General features: G+C 49.3%; 2 protein-coding genes across 10 annotated transcripts in view; one reads left to right on the top strand and one right to left on the bottom strand.

Annotated features, from left to right (window-relative positions):
• Positions 1 to 5409, bottom strand: part of WDR62 (WD repeat domain 62) — a 50737-nt gene extending 45328 nt beyond the window's left edge. For all 4 annotated transcript variants that reach the window (XM_068528459.1, XM_068528460.1, XM_068528461.1 and 1 more), the window contains exons 1-3: positions 4735 to 5409; positions 1858 to 1949; positions 419 to 481 (exon numbers count right to left, since the gene is read on the bottom strand). In XM_068528459.1, the coding sequence (XP_068384560.1) occupies positions 419 to 481; positions 1858 to 1949; positions 4735 to 4911 (332 nt within the window). In that variant the 5' untranslated portion in view covers positions 4912 to 5409. The remainder of the gene's footprint in view (positions 1 to 418; positions 482 to 1857; positions 1950 to 4734) is intronic.
• THAP8 (THAP domain containing 8) lies at positions 4627 to 17162 on the top strand. Of its 6 annotated transcripts, none has more exons than XM_068528628.1 (5): positions 5618 to 5695; positions 6306 to 6523; positions 14266 to 14458; positions 14625 to 15017; positions 16577 to 17162. In XM_068528628.1, the coding sequence occupies exons 3-5, from the start codon at positions 14312 to 14314 to the stop codon at positions 16715 to 16717; spliced, it is 681 nt and encodes a 226-aa protein (XP_068384729.1). In that variant the 5' UTR covers positions 5618 to 5695; positions 6306 to 6523; positions 14266 to 14311; the 3' UTR covers positions 16718 to 17162. The 6 variants fall into 6 exon arrangements, with proteins under 6 accessions (XP_068384730.1, XP_068384728.1, XP_068384727.1 ...); XM_068528630.1 differs by having other exon boundaries at positions 5628 to 5681; positions 6397 to 6523; XM_068528629.1 differs by lacking the exons at positions 5618 to 5695; positions 6306 to 6523 and adding an exon at positions 4627 to 4718.
• Positions 17163 to 18489: the final 1327 nt, after the last annotated feature.

Genomic DNA, 18489 nt, shown 5'->3' with positions numbered 1-18489 from the left:
CCTTCACATGGGTCACCCCCTCACTTTCTTCAGCTCTCAGCCTCAGGGAGGCTCTGATACGACTCTGACGAGAGTCCTTTGCCTGCAAACCTGCCCTAACACATCCCCATCATTTCCTCCATAGCAACAGTCATGGTCTCATGGTCGGCTAGGAATTGCCAACTAGTTTAGTCTGTCCCTCCCCCCACCACCCAAGCTGCCAGCTCTACGAGAGCAGATTCTCGTCTCTTTTGTTAACTTCCATGTCCCCAACACCTGGAACAGTACCTAGCACTGAGCAGACCCTTGGTGAATGTCACTGAACCACCAGGTGAATGAATGAGTCACCCACCCACAAGCACTTCCAGGCAGTGTGGGGAAGGAGGGATGTGCCAGGACCCTGGTCCCACCCCTACCCCATGCCCGGGTCCCAGCTTACCTGGCTGTATTAAAAATGTGCTGCTGCTTGTTCTCCTTGGGGTTCAAAATCACCACCACACAGCTGGGGAGAAAGAGGAAAATGTGCCCAAACTAAGGGGAGTATTGGGGTCCAGGGATGATTCTATTCCCAACACAAGAGCCCACAGATAAACAAGGCTCTTTCTGAACAGATGCTTCTCTCTTCAGTCTCTTCCTCCCCCATTATCTATGCTGAGAATTCTGGGCACTTAACATTATTATTATTGTTATTATTTTAAACATTTATTTATTTATTTATTTATTTATGGCTGCGTTGGGTCTTCGTTGCTGCACGCAGGCATTCTCTAGTTGCAGCGAGCGGGGGCTACTCTTCATTGCAGTGCGTGGACTTCTCATTGCAATGGCTTCTCTTGCTGCGGAACGCGGGCTCTGGGCACACGGGCTTCAGTAGTTGTGGCACGCAGGCTCATTAGTTGTGGCTCGTGGGTTCTAGAGCACAGGCTCAGTAGTTGTGGCACATGGGCCTAGTTGCTCCGCGGCATGTGGGATCTTCCCGGACCAGGGATCGAACCCGTGTCCCCTGCATTTGCAGGCAGATTCTTAACCACTGCGCCACCAGGGAAGTCCCAACATTATTATTAATATCAGTATAATCTTAAATAGAAGCCAACACTTCCTCTGTGGTAACTGTTAGGCTCTGGGCTAATAAAGACATACTGTGCACAATCTCTTTAACTCCTCACAACCGCCAGATGAGGTCAGGAATCTTTGTCGCTTTTCATAGATGATGAAACTAAAGCGCTTTACAGAGAGGGAAGTCCTTTACCCAGGACTCCCCAGCAGGTCAGGGACAGAGTGGGGAAGTGAATCCACACCTGTCAGATTCAAGAGCCCAACCCTGTCCTCTATTCTGGCTGCTTCCCAGAGACTCAGTAGCAGATACTGTTCATCAGGAATTACTATGGCCCTGCTCTGCCCTGCCCTGTGGGGGTGAGGGGTCCCTTCGGTGCCTAGAAGAGTGCCAGGCTAGACCAGTATTTGTGGCATAAACAGCTGCAAATGTCCTTCAGTCCTCTCAACTAACTACCCAAGAGGAGGGTATCACTAGTTCTGTTTTACAGAAGCAGAGGCTTGGAGAAGGGCACACACAGTGGAGCTGGGACACAAATCCAGATTGCCTGACACCAACCATGGCTTGGATCTTAACCACCTACCTTTCCCAGAATCACTGCCACCTCCTGCCTGCAGTCACAATAAGGCTTTCTTAGCACTCACGCATGCCAGGTACTGTTCTATACACAGAAGGGCCCATGGAATCCTTCCCACAGCCCTCAGAGGTAGGCAGCATTATCTGCATTCTACAGACAGAAAAGGCGAGGCCCAGAGAGATTCACTGAAGACTTCAGGCTCTGAACTCAGGATCAGTGATCAGAGGCCGAGGCCCACCGACTCACTCACCCTGCCAGGTAGGCCACGTGGCCTGTGCTGGGGTCACAGGTTAGGCCATTGCTGTTCTGGGCTGTGATGCCAAGCACCTTCTCAAGTGATACCTGCAGGGAAAAGGCCCAAATTAGAAGCAGCTGCCCCAGCAGGCCCCACGTGGCACAGTCACCTCAGCCACCCATTCAATCCCTGTCACTCCAACACATTCACTGAGCGTCTAGCGTCATCTACCAGCAGCTAAAGCTTGTCCTCCTCAAATGCTGCTTTGATAAATACAGTGCTAGGTGAAGGGCACAGAATGGTGAGGAAGATAGACAAAAAAAATCCCTGTCCTCCTGGAGCTCACATTCTGGGGGTGATGGGGTGGTGGACATAGAAAATGAACAGAACAAATATGTAAAATAGATGTCAGGTGACGATGGGAGCATTAGAGAAAAATTAAGCAAGGAAGGAGATTGAGAGTACAGAGGAAGGGGAGAAGGCCTCACTGAGAAGGTGAATAAGACTCTAAGTATTCTATATGGATGAAAGACTTGACAGCCCACAACACCGCGAAGAAGGTGCTATTATCACCACTATTTTACAGATGAGGACAGAGGCCCAAGGTCCCACCCCTGTGGAGTGGCAAGGTTGGGATACAAACCCAGGTAGTCTCTGGCTTCAAAGCCAGCACTTTGTGCAGCACTTTGCTTACAGCAGTGAACAAAAGTGGACACTGTCCGTTCCCTCAATAAATTCACAGTCTAGAGGTTCAACGAGTAAAGAAACGAGTGAACTTGAACAATCGCATTTAAAATCTTAAAATTCTCTAAGCAAGATAAGTCAAATGAGCCAGTCCCCATCATGGTTGATTAAACAATTCAGAGTATGAACTAACAAACTGTGGTATTTTCATATTCTGAAGAGACTAGTTTCTAATTATTATAAAGTAAAACATTCTCAAGCAAGGTGGTGGGTCTCAGAAATGAAAGGCAAATAGAAGATAGTAATAACTAATATTTATTGAGCATCTAACCAGGAGACAGGCACTGTTTAAATACCTATAACTGTATTAACTTATTTAATGCTCACAATAACCCTGTGATGTGGTCACTATCATCATCATCATCTCCACCTTACAGATGAGGAAACAGAGGCCCATGAGGGTAATCCATCTGGAAGGAGCAGTGCCAGGACTAACCCAGGCAACCAGGCAATGGCAGTCACGTTTTCTTAATCTGTTAATCAGCATTACTGGGCATTAGCATAGCTGGTAATTTTTAGACTAGGTCTTTTGCAAGCTGGATGGACCCTACACCACCAAACAAGAAAAATAAATGACACCAATCACCCAAAATGTTGAATACCCAATCACAGCAGTAACTAACACCAAGAGAGTACTTACAGTGTGCCAGCTGTTGTTCTAAGCACTTAAGATATGTGAGCTTACTTAATCCTCACCAGTACCCTATAAGGGAACACTTATATTATTATCCTCATTTTACAGATGAGGAAACTGAGGCACAGAAAAGATCAGGAAAGGAAGAACAGAACTAAGGTTAAAGCCCAGGCAGTCTGGGTTCAGAGGCGGTGCCCTTAACCACCTTGTTATACTGCGTCTCTGAAATTACTATTGCTATTCCTCTCCTTCATACACTTTAGAGCCCACACGGCACTTTTAGGAACATATAAGATAAGGGCTATGAAGTACAGGGTTCTGGGTGAGAGACTTAGGTGGGTGTCTGCTTTAGGCTGGGGTTCAAGAAGGCCTTTCACGGTAGGGATATTCAGGCTGAGACTCGAGGGATAGGAAACAGCCAGGTAGACTGCAGCAAAAAGCCCAGAGAGAGGACTCACCACACACAAAGGCTAAGAGGCAGAAAAGAGATTGGAGCCTCAGGAAAACAGAAAGCAGGCCACTGTGACTGAACCTTCATGAGAGGGAGGCCAAGGGAAGTATGGCGAGAGAAGTGGGCAGGGGCCACTTGCCTAGGCACCTTGTACCCAGGAGTGGGTGATATAATCAGAGTGTAGAAGAAAGCCACGGAGGAGGAACAAGATCCACGGCAGCTACCACGTACTGACCCTCTACCTGGACTTTGTGCCAAGTTGGTCATAATCACAATCTTGTCGCATCTCCCTGCAACACCATGGTTATTGTTATCTCCATTTTATAAAAACAGACTTTGCAGCTCGGGGAGTTGGAAAACAACTTTTTAAATTGCTGCTGTGCTACTGGAATTTCTTCTACCTACTCTAAAATCTTTGTTTCTGTGTCTCAGGATTTAAGGAACTGTTCTATACGCCGTCTGCCTACCTCCGGCAGAGCTGCTGAGATTTTACAAATATTACTCACATACTGTCCATAATTTAGGGTGGCAATATGGACTAAGAATCCCACCTTGGTAAAGGAGAAGGAAAGAGAAGGCAGGGGATGAAGGAAGGCAGGCTAGAGCTGAGGAAGAGTTGGAACAAGTAGGACACGGAACTGAACCCTGGTAGGGACCCTAAAGACCAAGAGGTGGGTAAGGTCAACAAAAGTGGAAGAGCCCAGAGATACGTCTAAAGGTAACTAAAGGGATAAACAGAACTAGGAGGTGATTAGCAAAACTAAAATGCGCTCCAAGGTACAGGGCCAGGGAGGAACCCCGGCAACACTCCAAGGGCTAAGGGTGGGGCCAGGGTTTGAGAAGTGGGAGTAGGAACGACGGGCACTACCCGAGAGAGGAGGAGACAGGGCAGTGGGATGAGCCTTGGCTAAGGGGGCGGGTTTTAGAGGACTAGTCGGGTCAGAGAGCAGCTAGAGGGTGTACCAACCGGGGGCTGAGAGGCGGGGCCAAAGATCTAAGGGCGGGACCAAGGGAGACCCAGGGGAACCTGGAACTGAGATGGGCAAGGTAAGCAGCTCCTCACCCGGTTCTGCACCGTGTCCTCTGGCGCCGCCGAGAGTCTCGTCCGCCGCCGGAGGCAGAGCGGTGGAACGGGGGGCGGGGAGGACTGGGCCCTCCGCGCCGGAACTCCCGCCATGATGGATGGCAACTTCTCGACTGCATCGTTCCGCGCGTAGCCTCCGGGCCCCAAGGCCGCCATCGTCGCTCCGGAGCCCGGCGACCGTTACACTCCTCAACCGCCACCGAACAGCGAACGGCCGCGGGAAAGCCGGCGCCGCCGCCCATTGGACGCGGCCGGCTGCCGGTCTGGCCAATCTCAGGGTTGCCAGGCGGCGCTTTTGACCAATGAGAGCTAAGAGGCGGAGCGGAGTGTCTGGCAGGGTGGAGCCACGGTTCCTCAGCTTGATGCTTGATCGAGCGTTGTGGAGTTTTTTTTTGATCCCGTCTGTGTTTTCATCATTCACTAAATATCAGGTTTTAACTTTTACGAGGCTAATGCCAAAGCCTCCTCGCCTCGCTTTTTGCTGCCCCCCACCCCCACCCATGGGCGAATATGCGCGCAGTGGCAGTCGCCCGGATGTAAGCGTAGGGTGGAGCCGAAAAAAGACTGAAGAGTTGGCGCAGACTCAGAAACGCCTTGACGCCATCTCTCCCCCATCATGTGAGGGAGGCTAAGAGCCGGCTTTGCGCAGACATTCTCGCTTTTCTCCATTTGCCACGTGATGAGGGCGTAGCTGTGGTAACGCGGCCCGGCGCGCAGTACGCAGGCACGTGACGAGGCCCTAGGGGCCCTTACGTCAGGCACGCTGCAAGCGCGCGGGCTGGGCGGGGTTCGGCGGCGCCCGGCGAGGACCAAAGTGCGTCTGCAGGCCGGGTAAAACCCAGTTGGGTTGGACAGCCATGCCCAAGTACTGTCGGGCTCCGAACTGCTCCAACAATGCGGGCCAACTGGGCGCGGACAACCGCCCGGTGAGCTTCTACAAGTGAGCGCAAGCGAGGGGCGGGGCCGAGGATAAATGCAGCAGTGCGGGGGACCTAGTCCAGCTTGGGGGTGTCTGGAAGCAGGGTTAGCAGGCTGAAGAGACCGTATTCCCAGTATTTCACTAACAGTAAACACCGCACATGTAAAGGTGCAGATGTGTGAAACAGCAGGGGTAGAGGATTAACTGCAGGTAGTGAACGGGGCGAGCGGAGGAGTGGGAGGGCTGTGTAGACAGAAGTGAGGTTGGTCCAGGCTCAGAAAGAGCCTACAATTTCCCACTCGCCATCCCCATGGATTTGAGGCATCTGAAACGCAAAACATCCGAAACCAAGCTCCTGATTTTGTCTCTCCTAAAACCTCCCATAGCCTTTCTTATCCTAGTTAATAGCTTTCCATCCTTACCGTCTTTCAGGCTAGAAACCCTTAGAGTCATCTTTACTTCTTCTCTTTTCTCACACTTGAGAAAGTAAAAATTAGCTTGAACTGTAAAACAAAAAAAAAACCCAATAACAACAAAAGACCTGCTTTCTTATTTATTTGGCTGGAATGACAGACACGGGAAAAGCTAGCTGAAGAGTTAATAGGAAAAAATTTTTCTATATTTTTCTCAGGGATGTGCTGCAGATGTAAAGTGACAAAACTCCCTTTCTTTTGAGTGACTGCTGCTTTCTTACTTGGAAGCTTTGTTCTCTAAAATCGTAGGCCATCACAAACTGCTGTTTGAAATTACATCAGTAAGAATGAAACATCTTACTTAAGGTTTGGAGAAGTTGAGTCACTTTGACACAGAGAAGCAACCTTGATTTACAATCCAGGTGCAGAGCTTCAGGTAAGGGGTTTCTGGACACAGTATTCCACATCTATCCAAACTTTATTGCTTCCAAGGAGACAGACCCTGGGCCCACTTTGTAATCCAGGTCTGATATTGATCCCTTTACACACATTTCTGCTTTGCTTTGAGCCTATCCAAACACTGTTTCACTTACCTTTCACCTAAGTTTCACCCATTCACCAAACCCAAATAATAATTATTTTCCTCTGTTTGATGAAACTCCCCACAGTATCTCTGGTGTACAGTCCCCTTATTACTGTGGTAAATAAACCTGACTTCCCTAGACTACAGGTTTGTCCCTGGTGGCCTTAGTCTAAGTGGGCCAGGACACATTCCGCATCCAGTCCATTAGCAAATCCTGCTGGCTCTCCCTTTAAAGTCTATCAAGAATTTACCACTTCTAACCCCCTTCCTTGCCCTCACCCTGGTGTTGGCCACTGTCACCTCCCAACTGCATGACTGCACTATTTTAGTAGTCATCCATTTGTCAACCTGCTCCCACAGTCTGATCAGGGCTCAGATCCCCTCCCCAGCTCCCACCTGACTCTGTAAAGACAAGAAGATGAGGCTGGAGCAGGCAGAGAACAGGCCTACAAAGCCCTACAGGAGCTGGATCCCCACTCTCTGTCTGACCTCATCTCCTCCCTCCTGCCCCTTACTTACTCTGCTCCAGTGTCACTGGCTTATTCCATGTTCCTCTAGCATGCCAGGCACATTGTTGCCCCAGGGCCTTCCCCTGTTCTGAACAGCCTGTGCTGTTCCCTCTGCTTGGAAAGATCTTCCCTTTATGACCACCACTCTGTAAAATGATAACCGTCTCCCAGTACATACATATTCTCCCTATTCGCCTCCTGCTTTATTTTTCCCTTTAACATTTACCACTTTCTGGCATACCACATATTTGATATATTCATTTATTGGCTCCTCGACTAGAATGTCAGCTCCATGAAGGCAGGGATTTTTTTCTGTCTCATTCCCTGTTGTGTCCCCACCATCTAGAACAGTGCCTGGCACATAGTGGGTGCTCAGTAAATATTTGTTGGATGAATTCGATGAATGCATTTCAGATGGGCTCCTCAGGAAACTCAGAATGCCATGTCCCAGCTATCCCTTGAGGGACCCTGGTTCAGGGTAGGAGGAGGGCAGAGGAGTCTTTGAACCTAAATCAGTATGTCCAGACTTGCTTTTTAAAATATATCGCTCTGACATCGTTTATTAAGTCAGCAACTCCGAGTGTCTCCTGTAGTAAGTAAGCTCCTGCTGGACACAAAGGACCCTGACAGATGTTGTTCCTGCCCTGACGGAGCTCATGGATAGGTGTGGGGTCAATCATTGAAGAACTGAGGACACAACTTGATCCTTTCTTTTCTTCAGCACCACTGCCCCCAATCTTGTCCATTAATCCATCCTTTGACTCTACCCTCCAAAACAGTCCCATCCTGCAGCAATCACAACAAAAGCCCTAACTCCTTGGCAATACAGTTATAAATGCAAAGGGAAGAATCCTCACTAAACTATCAGGAAATAAGGAAAGAAAGAAAACCCACCACATTCCTAGTCTGACCACTTCCGATCACCTCTGCTGTCACAGCGTAGCCCAGGCTGCCATTATTTCTTTCTTGCTTTTTTTAATATTTCTTTCTTCTTTCTTTCTTTCTTTATTTTGGCTGTGCTGGGTCTTAGTTGCGGCATGCGGGATATTTAGTTGTGGCATGTGGGATCTTTAGTTGTGGCACGTGGACTTCTTAGTTGCAGCATGTGGACTTCCTAATTGTGGCATGCGAACTCTTAGTTGTGGCATGCATGTGGGATCTAGTTCCCTGACCAGGGATCGAACCCGGGCCCCCTGTATTGGGAGTGCAGAGTCTTACCCGTTGGACCACCAGGGAAGTCCCCATCATTTCTTAATGAGATGCTGTGATAGGTGCTTGCTGGTCTCCCTACTTCTACGCTTGCTTCCCTTACAGCGATAACAATAATAACTTGTTTAAAGAGCACTTACTGTATACCAGGTACTGTTCTAAGTGCTTCACACATAATAATAAGGAGAACAGAACTGTGCATAGCAGCCAGGCGACCGTATAAAAATCAGTTCATGTCTGTGTTGTTAAAATCCCCCCAATGGCTGCCAGGCTGTTCCTCACACAGGCTGACCCATTCCCACCTCAAGGCGCATCCCTGAGTCACTCTTGAAGAAGCCATTTAGCTAAGAGTTTGGTGAGGAGCAGTCTCCAAAAGAGATTCAAGAGAGGGCATGGATGGTAGGAAGGAACAAGGTGAAACACTGAGGGAAGTGGCTGCTAGGAAGTAACTCAAAATTCCTGCCTGGGTGCAAAAGGAAACATTCATTAGTTGTGATTTAGGCCCTTTCAGGAACAAATGACAGTCATCTCTCATGGCAGGGGGAGGTGTCTAACAGGTAGGAATTGCATCTGTCTGGCAGTAACAAAGTCCTGAAATAATAGTGGCTTTACCAAATTATGGGGTCTATAGGAATCAGCGTGGTTAGGTTATGCTACAGTGACAAACTCACAGAATCTCAGTGGCTTACCACAACAAAGGTTTATTACTCACTCACACTAATGTCCTTTGCAGGCCCTTTGTGGCCCTTTCTCTGCTGTATCTTAATTGGGGATTCAGGCTGAAGGAGCCTCCCCTACCTGGAATATTGGTGGTCTTGTGGGAGGGGGAAAAGAGAAAGTGGGGAGAATCACCCAATGGCTACTGGTAAATTGTATATTTAGAAGTGGCCCATATCACTTTTACTTCTTTGGCCACAGCAAGTCTATGGCAAGCGTCAGGTCAGTAGAGTGGAAATGTGTATCTTCGTGAGGGGAAGGGCAGCAAATGTTTTGAACAATAATACAGTCTACCGCAAGGTTTATTTTTCTCTCACATGAAACAAGTACAGAGGTTGGCAGACGAGCACTGGTGTGGCAGTTCCACAATCATCAGGGATGAGGGTCCCATCTTTCATATCCATCCAGTGGCTGCCAAGTACCTCAGCCATCATGCCCAACCATTTCTGGAGGGAGAAAAGAGAAGGGACGAAGAGCAAAAGAGACACAACTCTAAACTAAGCTGGTCTGCTTTACAAAGCCTTCTCAGAAATCCCACCCAATGGTAGGTTCTTCATCATTGGTCACCCCCCCAACTGCAAAGGAGCCTGGGAAGTGTAGTCTTTTGCTGGGCAGTTAACCACCCTGAAGACATTTTGAGTTATGTTAGTAAGGAAGAAAAGAAGAACTCCTAGCAGTGCTGTAGATAGAATGGCCAACAAGACTAAAATATTCTATAAAAAAAGGAGGACACTGGCTGTGCACTTAAGGTAGAATCTTAGGGAGGGACATTTCCTATCATAAATGTTGCCATCTAGAGGAACAAAAGAGAAGAAAAACAAGATCAAATTAGGAAGAGGTTTTCTATGATATTACTTTCCTCCTTTGCCCCTTGAGCTGCTTCTGATTCCATTTGAGAACCCTCTCACATTTAAGGTACCATCCTAGATGTCTCACCCAACATGAAAGTATTGGCCAGAACTTAGTTACATGGCCCAGCTACTGCAAAGGAACCGGGGAGACAGTCGTCTAACAGGGCACATTATGGCCTGAAAAAAGTTGGAGTTGGTTAATAAGGAAGAAGAAGAGAGTGGATGCGGAGTAATCAGTTGGCAGTCTCTGCCCAGGAGTAGGTGGGAAGTGCTGGTACAAGGGATTTCATGTTCGTGTCCAGGCAGAAGGAGGTTGGTGAGAACATTTGGATCTCAGATTGAGGCTGAAGGAACTGCAGCAGCCAGAGTTTCTGGCTCTGTGCCCTGGGGTTCTGCTCTTTGGATGCCACGCTCTCCTCTGAGTCAGCCCTTCTGTCCTCATTCACCAGCTATCCCCCACTTCCCTCTCTGTCTACCTTTTGCCTGAGAAGCCTTCCTTTGCTCCCCACCAACAACCTCTGTCCATCCCATCCACCTCCTCCCCACTGGTGGCCTCTTTACTTTCTTATGTGTCTTTCCCAGTGTTTCTTTATGCAAATGCAAGCAAGTCTGAACATATGTTCTTGTTTCCCCCTTTATTACTTTGTTAGTTTCCTATGGCTGCTGTTACAAACTGCTGGTGGCTTAAAACAATAGGAATTATTCTCTCACAATCCAGATCGATTTTACTGGGCCCAAAATCAAGGTGTCAGCAGGGCTGCATTCCCCAGGAGGCTCTAGGAGAAAATCTGTTCCTTGCATCTTCCAGTTTCTGGTGTCCGCAGGCATTCCTTGGCTTTTGGCCACATCACTCCAATCTCTGCCTCTGTCGTCACATTGCGTCTCCTCTTTTATCTGTGGTAATATGTTCTCCTGCTTCCCTCTTATAAGAATACTTGCAACTGCATTTAGGGCCAACCCGGACGATGTAGGATAATTTTCCCCATCTCAAGATCCTTAACTTAATCACATCTTTTGTCATGAAATGCAATATTCACAGGCTCCGGGGATTAGGACATGGATGTCTTTTGGGGGACCGTTATTCAGGCTGCCACAATGACTAAAAGCTGATATACTCTATTTGGAACCTTGCTTTTTTCACATAATATATGCCTGACAATAGCATATCATTTCATACAGTGCCTTCAGCCTATTTTAGAGCTGCGTGGTATTCTTTTGTGTGCGTATGCCGGAGTTTATTTGTCCTGTCTCCTATGGATGGGATTGTCCCCCACTCTCTAACACTCCTTACTCTTCCTTTTTAACAAAGAGAGAGCAGGCCTTATAGCCCTCAGCAAGTAAAGGTATCAGGTGTTTTTATGGTTAACTCCTATTTATGGAATTGATACCGGTTTTCCATTTTCAATTGTGGTTTAAGTTTCTCTTTTAGGTATCTTCGTTTAATAAGTTGGTCAATTTTAAGAAAAATATTAAGTAAATAATGTCACAGATATGGAAGACATTGTGAAGGTGGGATGTGGATGAATGACTGTATTAGTTATCTAATGCTCCATAACAAACTATCCCAACATTTAGCAGCTTAAAATAAACCTTTAATGTCTCACAGTTTCTGGCAGCTCCCATAGAACAAACTGGCCGGAACTTAATCATGTGGCCACCTCTAGCTGCAAATGAAGCTGGGAAATGAGGTCTTTATTGTGGACAGTCTTGAGCCCAGGTCTAAATAGAAAGCGTACTGCTATAAAAGAGGGCAAAAAGAGACGTTGGGGACAGTGGCACCAGTTAACGGCTGGCACTACTTCTAATGGACACAGAAGTAGTTGGGCGCCTGTAGAGGGTGCCTTATCAGATAACCCCTATCCACTCCCACTGGGAAAGCTTTTATTTAATTCATTAAAAAAAAACAACTTTAAAATTAAAAAAAATTTTAATTGTGGTAAAATACACATAACATAAAATCTCCCCTTAACCATTTTTAAATTCAGTAGTATTAAGCATGTTCACATTGTTGAGCAACCAATCTCCAGAACTTTTTCTTTCTTTTTTTTAAAAATTTATTTATTTATTTTTGGCTGCATTGGGTCTTCGTTGCCGTGCGCGGGATTTCTCTAGCTGCGGTGAGTGGGGGCTTCTCTTCGTTGCGATGTGCGGGCCTCTCATTGCAGTGGCTTCTCTTGTTGCAGAGCACGGGCTCTAGGCACGCGGGCTTCAGTAGTTGTAGCACGCAGGCTCAGTAGGTGTGGCTCGTGGGCTCTAGAGTGCAGGCTCAGTAGCTGTGGCGCACGCGCTTAGTTGCTCCGTGGCATGTGGGATCTTCCCGGACCAGGGATCGAAGCCATGTCCCCTGCATCGGTAGGCAGATTCTTAACCACTGCACCACCAGGGAAGTCCCTCCAGAACTTCTTCATCTTGCCAAACTGAAACTCTATACCCATTGAACAAGAACTCCCAATTTCCCTCCCCCTCCCCCCTAGCCCCTGGCAACCACCATTCTACTTTCTGTTTCTCTGAATTTGACTACTTTAGATACCCCATATAAGTGGAATCATACAGTATTTGGGTTTTTTGTGACTGGCTTATTTCACTGACCGTAATGTACTCAAGATTCATGTTATAGTATGTGTCAGGATTTCTTTCCTTTTTAAGGCTGAATAATATTTCATTGTATGTATATACCACCTTTTGCTAATCCATTCATTTGTTGATGGACCCTTGGGTTTCTTCCCGCTTTTGGCTATTGTAAATAATGCTATTATGCACGTGAGTATGCGCATATCTCTTCGAGACTCTGCTTTCAATTTTTAGGGGGTCTGTATCCAGAAGAGGGATTGTTGGGTCATATGGTAATTCTATTTTCAATTTTTTGAGGAACAGCCATACTATTCATAGAGGCTGCTCCATTTTACATTCCCACCAACAGTGCACAGGGTTCCAGTTTCTGCTCATCCTTGCCAACACTTGTTATTTTGTGTTTGTTTGTTCGTTTTTGTAGAGTAGTCATTCTAATGGTTATGAGGTGGTATCTTGTGGGGGGTTTTTTTTAGAAGTTTATTTATTTTATTTATTTATTTTTGGCTGTGTTGGGTCTTCGTTTCTGTGCGCGGGCTTTCTCTAGTTGCGGCGAGCGGGGACTACTCTTCATCGCGGTGCGCGGGCTTCGCATTGTCGTGGCCTCTCGTTGCGGAGCACAGGCTCTACATGCGCAGGCTCAGTAGTTGTGGCTCACGGGCTTAGTTGCTCCGCGGCATGTGGGATCTTCCCAGACCAGGGCTCGAACCTGTGTCCTCTGCATTGGCAGGCGGATTCTTAACCACTGCGCCACCAGGGAAGCCCAATCTTGTGGTTTTGATTGGCATTTTCCTAATGATAAATGATGTTGAGCATCTTTTCATATGCTGGTTGGCCATTTGTATCTTCTTTGGAGAAATGTCTATTCAAGTCCTTTGCCCATTTTTTAATCGGGTTATTTGTTGTTGTTAAGTTGTTTAAAAACTTTTTAACATGTTTTCAAGCATACGCAAAAAATAAGAGTTGTTTAAATGAATCCTCATGTATCTATCACTCAGTTATACCAGTTGTCAACATTTTGCTAATGTTTTTCATCCACCTTCCTCCCATGTACATCTTTAATGCAGTATTTTAAAGTAAATTCCAGACATTAGGTCTTTTATCCATAAATACTTCAGAATATTTTTCTAACAGATGACTATTTTAGAAGGTTAAACCAATATAATTATCACACCTAGCAAAATTAACTTCTTACAATTATCTAATACCCAATTCATGTTCAGTTTCCCCCAGTTGTATTAAAACGTCTTTTTACAGAATGGTTTGTTGCAGAGAAAGTCCACATCTGCCTTTGGACTGATGTTTCTTATAAATCTCTTTTAATCTATAATCCCACCCCTACCCCCATGAATATGGGATCTCCCACATTCTAGATTTGTCCGATTTTGTAAACTGCCTCCTGAGATTCATATGGAGGAACAGACTTGGGGGGAAGGGAGAGTGACAGTGGGCAAAGAGACCAGGGAGGAGACTGTTGCAAAAACCCAGCCAGGGGAGGCTGGAGGCTGGAGGCTGGATAGGAGGGTCAATGGAGGTGGGAGAGGTGGGCTGATGCTGGGTGTTTGAAAGGTGGAGCCTGAAGAACTGGATGTGAGTAGGAGGTTGAGAGCCTGGTTGGGAGGCAGGGCCAGATTCTGGCCCAGGGGAGGCAGAGGTTTGGAGCTCAGGGACCTCTGGGTGTGCGTATCCTCAGGGAGGGGTGGGGTTGGACCTGATCTCGCTGACCCCGCCCCCCCGGCAGGTTCCCCCTGAAGGATGGCCCCCGGCTGCAGGCCTGGCTGAGGCACATGGGGCGTGAGCACTGGGTGCCTAGCTGCCACCAGCACCTGTGCAGCGAGCACTTCGCCCCCTCTTGCTTCCAGTGGCGCTGGGGCGTGCGCTACCTGCGGCCGGATGCTGTGCCCTCCATCTTCTCCCGAGCGCCGCCCGCCAAGGTGAGCTCAGGAGAGTCCAATGGCTGGAGTCTGATCCCCCGCCCTCCCCTCTGAGGGAGGTCCCTCCTGCAGGCTGACTCTTAGCTTAGCCTCCACTCCTGAGGAATTTTCCCTTGGAGTCCGGCCCTGATGTCCTCCATCCCCCATCCCTTGCCTTGTCTTCCAGAGGCAGACGAATTCCCGAAGCACCGAGGAACCAGTCGTGCCTCCGCCTCCGCAGGAGGCCACGTCCCTGTCCTCTGGCCCAGCCGTCCCGGCCCCTGGCCCCGTACAGCTTGTGGTGCTGGGGCCAGCATCCGGGGGCCCCGAGGCCCCAGCCACCGTGTTCCTGACTCCCCTGCCGCGTCCGCCGGTTCCCACGGGGCCGCGCCCTGGAGTGTCGGCCCAGCACCCCCGGCCCGGGCTGGGCGCGGCGCTGGGAGCGCTGCAGCGGCGGGTGCGGAGGCTCCAGCGGCGCCACGAGCGGCACCAGGCGCGGCTGCGGGCTCTGGAACAGCTGGCGAAGCAGCTGCGCGCGGAGAGCCTGCTGGCGCCGGCGCACCGGGGCCGGCTGTGCGCGGTGAGTGCCCTGCCCGGCCCACACAGTTGGTGTGCTTTCGGCTAAACTAGAGTACAGAGTTGAAAGTCAGAACATTTCACCCGTGTTTCCAAATTTCTGGCTTGAAAAAAAATCAGTCTGGCAATGCCAAGCAACTATCGGTGGGAGCTGAGTAGTGGCTGCTCCATTTATTAATGATATAATATTTAAGCAGCCCTTACTCTCTTCTAGACACAGAGTTAATAACTTATTGAAAACTCACTATGACCTTGATATTGAAACTGCTCTTGTCCCCATTTTCCATATGAAAAAACTGAAGCACAGAGTGGTCCAGTAACTTGCCCAAAGCCAGGCAGTCAGTAAGTTGCAGAGCCAGGATTCAAACCCAGGTGTCTGGCCCCAGAGGAGGCCTGTGCTCTGTGGGAGAGCTCCCTGCTTGGCCCCTATAGAGCTTGAGTTTGCAACTCTATACTAGAGTCTCCCAGGCCCTATCTAAGGCCCTTTTGCCCCTATGTTTTACTGCTGAGTATTTTCTGGCGTGGGGAGTGGAGGGGATCATGTCTTTTTTTTTCGGCCACGCCACGCGGCTTGTGAGGTCTTAGTTCCCCGAGCAGGGATCGAATCCGTGCCCCCTGCAGTGGAAGCACAGAGTCCTAACCACTGCACCACCAAGGAATTTCCGAGGGGATCATGGCTTTAAAAATCAAAATTTGACCAGGCCTTTTTCCTGCTTAAAACCCCAGGGTCAAGCTTGAGGTCCCAGGACCCTTGTTCCTGCCTGGACAAGGGAGGTGGGAGGGGGTTTCAGAAAGCCCCTGAGGTACCTCTGTAGCTAAGATGTCTCAACCTGACAGCCAGTGGGTTGGGCCTGGCCCACAGATATTATTCTTCTGGCCTCAGTAATGCTGTAAAATATTTTCTGGTCTTTCCTGAAGGCTCAGCAGATCTAGCAGCACTGGGTTCACATCCCCAGATAGTAGCAGTCAGCTAGAGCTGCAGTGGCTGTCCCCGGAGGCTTTATGTTTGAGACTGTGGCCTGAACCATGCTGGAGCACAAGAGGGACATACGGGGGGTTGGGGGGGGGGGCAAGCACATAACTCAGACTCAGGCCTGGGGCTCTTCATGGAGCCTGCCAGGGCCCTTGGGCTGACAGTGTCTCTCTCTGCCTCCCCTGCCCCCATTCCATCCCTGCCTCTCAATCGCTTCCTCTTTCTCCCACATTCATCTTTGTCTTTCTGCCCCCTATGTCTCTGTCATCCCATCTATCTCCCCACTTCCCACATCTCTCTTCATCTGCATCTTTATCCCCCATATCCATGTCCCTGTCTCCCTGCCCCTACATTTCTCCCACCCCCCATATCTGTCTCTCCATGTCTCTCTTCCCCCACATCTCTCTCCTCACATCTCTCTCTGCCCGTATCTCTCTCTGTCTCCTGACACCCCCCTCCCACCTCCACCTCCCTGTTCCTCACCATTTCTCCCACTGCCCCCACTTTTTCCTTCCCTCCTTCCCTCCCCTCACTCCCCTCATTCCCCTGTGTCCTCCATCTCTACTACTTCTTGGCCTGGGACGGCCCAGCTCCCTGGACCTGAGGAATCCCAAGCCTTCACCATCATCTGTGGAGGGCCTGACATAGCTGTGGTCCTTGCCCAAGGTCCTGCACCTCCTACCCTGGACGCCAAGCCTGAGCTCCTGGACACTCAGACTCCCAGTGCATAAGGACCAGGACAGATGATAGAAGACAGAGGAAGAGAGACGCATCAAACGTGGGCTTGGCCCAGCCCCATGACCCATGCCTGGGGCATAGCAGTGGCTCCCTCAAGGGCCTGGCTCCCACCACCTCCTCCTAGGGACCCCCTGAACCTTAGGGCTGACCTGGGCCCAAGACCCCTGTCAGCAGTGATTACCCTGGGAACCAGGTCCCGACCCCACCTTCAATCTTTGCGGTCAGTAAAACACCCTCAGAGCAGAGCAAGGGTTGTTTGTTTGGAGAGAGTTGTACCTGGTTCTGAAGAGCCCCTCATACCCTTTGCCAAGCCCGGTGCCAAGCCGGGGATACAGCAGTGAACACAGCTGACAAAAGTCCTGTCCTCGTGGTGCTCACTTTCTGCTTGAGCAGAAGGTGAACTAGTAAACTAATAAACAGTATAATTTCAGGTTGTGATTAAGTGTCAAAAAGACTGAATGAAAATGTAATGGGCTGGGTGGGAGGGAGGACTCTCTAAGGAGACAATGTTTGAGCAGACACCTGATGATGAGAAGGAGCTGGCCTGGAAGGCACGTGGACTGGATGTTCCAGGGAGAAGAACAGCCCCTGCACATGCCCTGCCATCTAAGGTATAAGCCGGAGGAAGACAGTGTTGCTATGGCGAACACTGAAGCAGGGAAGGGAGGGAGTGAGTGTTTGTGTGTGAGGAGGGTGGGGGTGGGATGCAATGTTAGAGCAGAAAAGGTCTCATTGGAAAGGTACCAATAAGCGAAAGCCTAAAGGAGAGGAGTAAGGGAACCAGGTATCTGGGGAAAGAGCATTCCAGGCAGAAGGAAAGCCAGTGCAGAGGTCCTGGGGTGAGGAGGAACAAGGAGGCCAGGATGGTTAGAGTGGAGTGACTGAGGGGGAGAGTGAGGAGGTGAGATTGGAGAGATGACAGGGAAGTTCACACAGGGACTTGTGGGTTGTGGTTGAGACATTGGCTGTTACCTGCAGTGAGGTGCAGCAAGCAGATGCCTTTAGGAAGGTCCTGATGTGATAGGTGTTAATAGGTCCCTCTGGCATATTGGGGTGTTGGGGGGAGCTGCCATAGTCCAGGTGGGAGAGGATGAAGGATGGACCAGGATGAGGGCCTGGGACTGGGGTCAGGGATGAAATTCTGGAAATATCTTGAATGGAGCTACTGGGCCTGCACATTAGAAGGATGAGAGGTGGAAGGCAAAGTCAGCCAGCCCTGTTCAGGCTGGGATGATTGTGGACAGTGCAGGCCACAGCCAGTCAGGTGTGACAGCCCAGCCAGGATGATGGAGCCAGGAAGGCCTCATCCCTGGGCTGGCTCCTGGAGGCCTTTCTGGGGGAGGAGTCCATTGGCGGCAGATCTATCCCCTAGACACTGCCAAAGCCATGTAGCACGGTGATTAAAAGCCCAGACTCTATAGCCCGGCCACTGGGATTCAAGTCTTAGCTCCATTACCTATTTGCTGTATGCCCTTGGGTAAATGGCTTAACTTCTCTGGGTAAGTGCTGTGTGAGCACTATGTGATAACGACAATGACAGTGATTATAGGAGTCTCCACAAAATCATCCCTCTGAGACATCCCTTGTCTAGGGCGAACATGGAGTAGAGGTCAGGTCTGATATGTCAGAGAGAGAAAACACCCACCACTACCACACATCGAGACCCCTGCCCAAACTGGTCTGGTTTGCCGTCCTTCGCAAAGGCACTATCACAGCGGGATGGACAATAAGAGCTGTGCCCGTTTTCCCATCCCTCTCTTTTTGC

This window comes from Eschrichtius robustus, chromosome 19, assembly GCF_028021215.1.
Source record: "Eschrichtius robustus isolate mEscRob2 chromosome 19, mEscRob2.pri, whole genome shotgun sequence".
Classification (NCBI taxonomy): Eukaryota; Metazoa; Chordata; class Mammalia; order Artiodactyla; family Eschrichtiidae; genus Eschrichtius; species Eschrichtius robustus.
This window is presented reverse-complemented; position numbering and strand designations above follow the sequence as displayed.

Excerpts from the sequence above, each read along its gene's own strand:
- THAP8 (XM_068528625.1), top strand. The coding sequence starts at position 5,613 with ATGCCCAAGTACTGTCGGGCTCCGAACTGCTCCAACAATGCGGGCCAA. Across the intron at positions 5,696-14,265 it reads CGCCCGGTGAGCTTCTACAA|GTTCCCCCTGAAGGATGGCC; the intron begins GTGAGCGCAAGC and ends CCCCCCCGGCAG. Across the intron at positions 15,018-16,576 it reads ACCGGGGCCGGCTGTGCGCG|CTCCCTGGACCTGAGGAATC; the intron begins GTGAGTGCCCTG and ends GGGACGGCCCAG.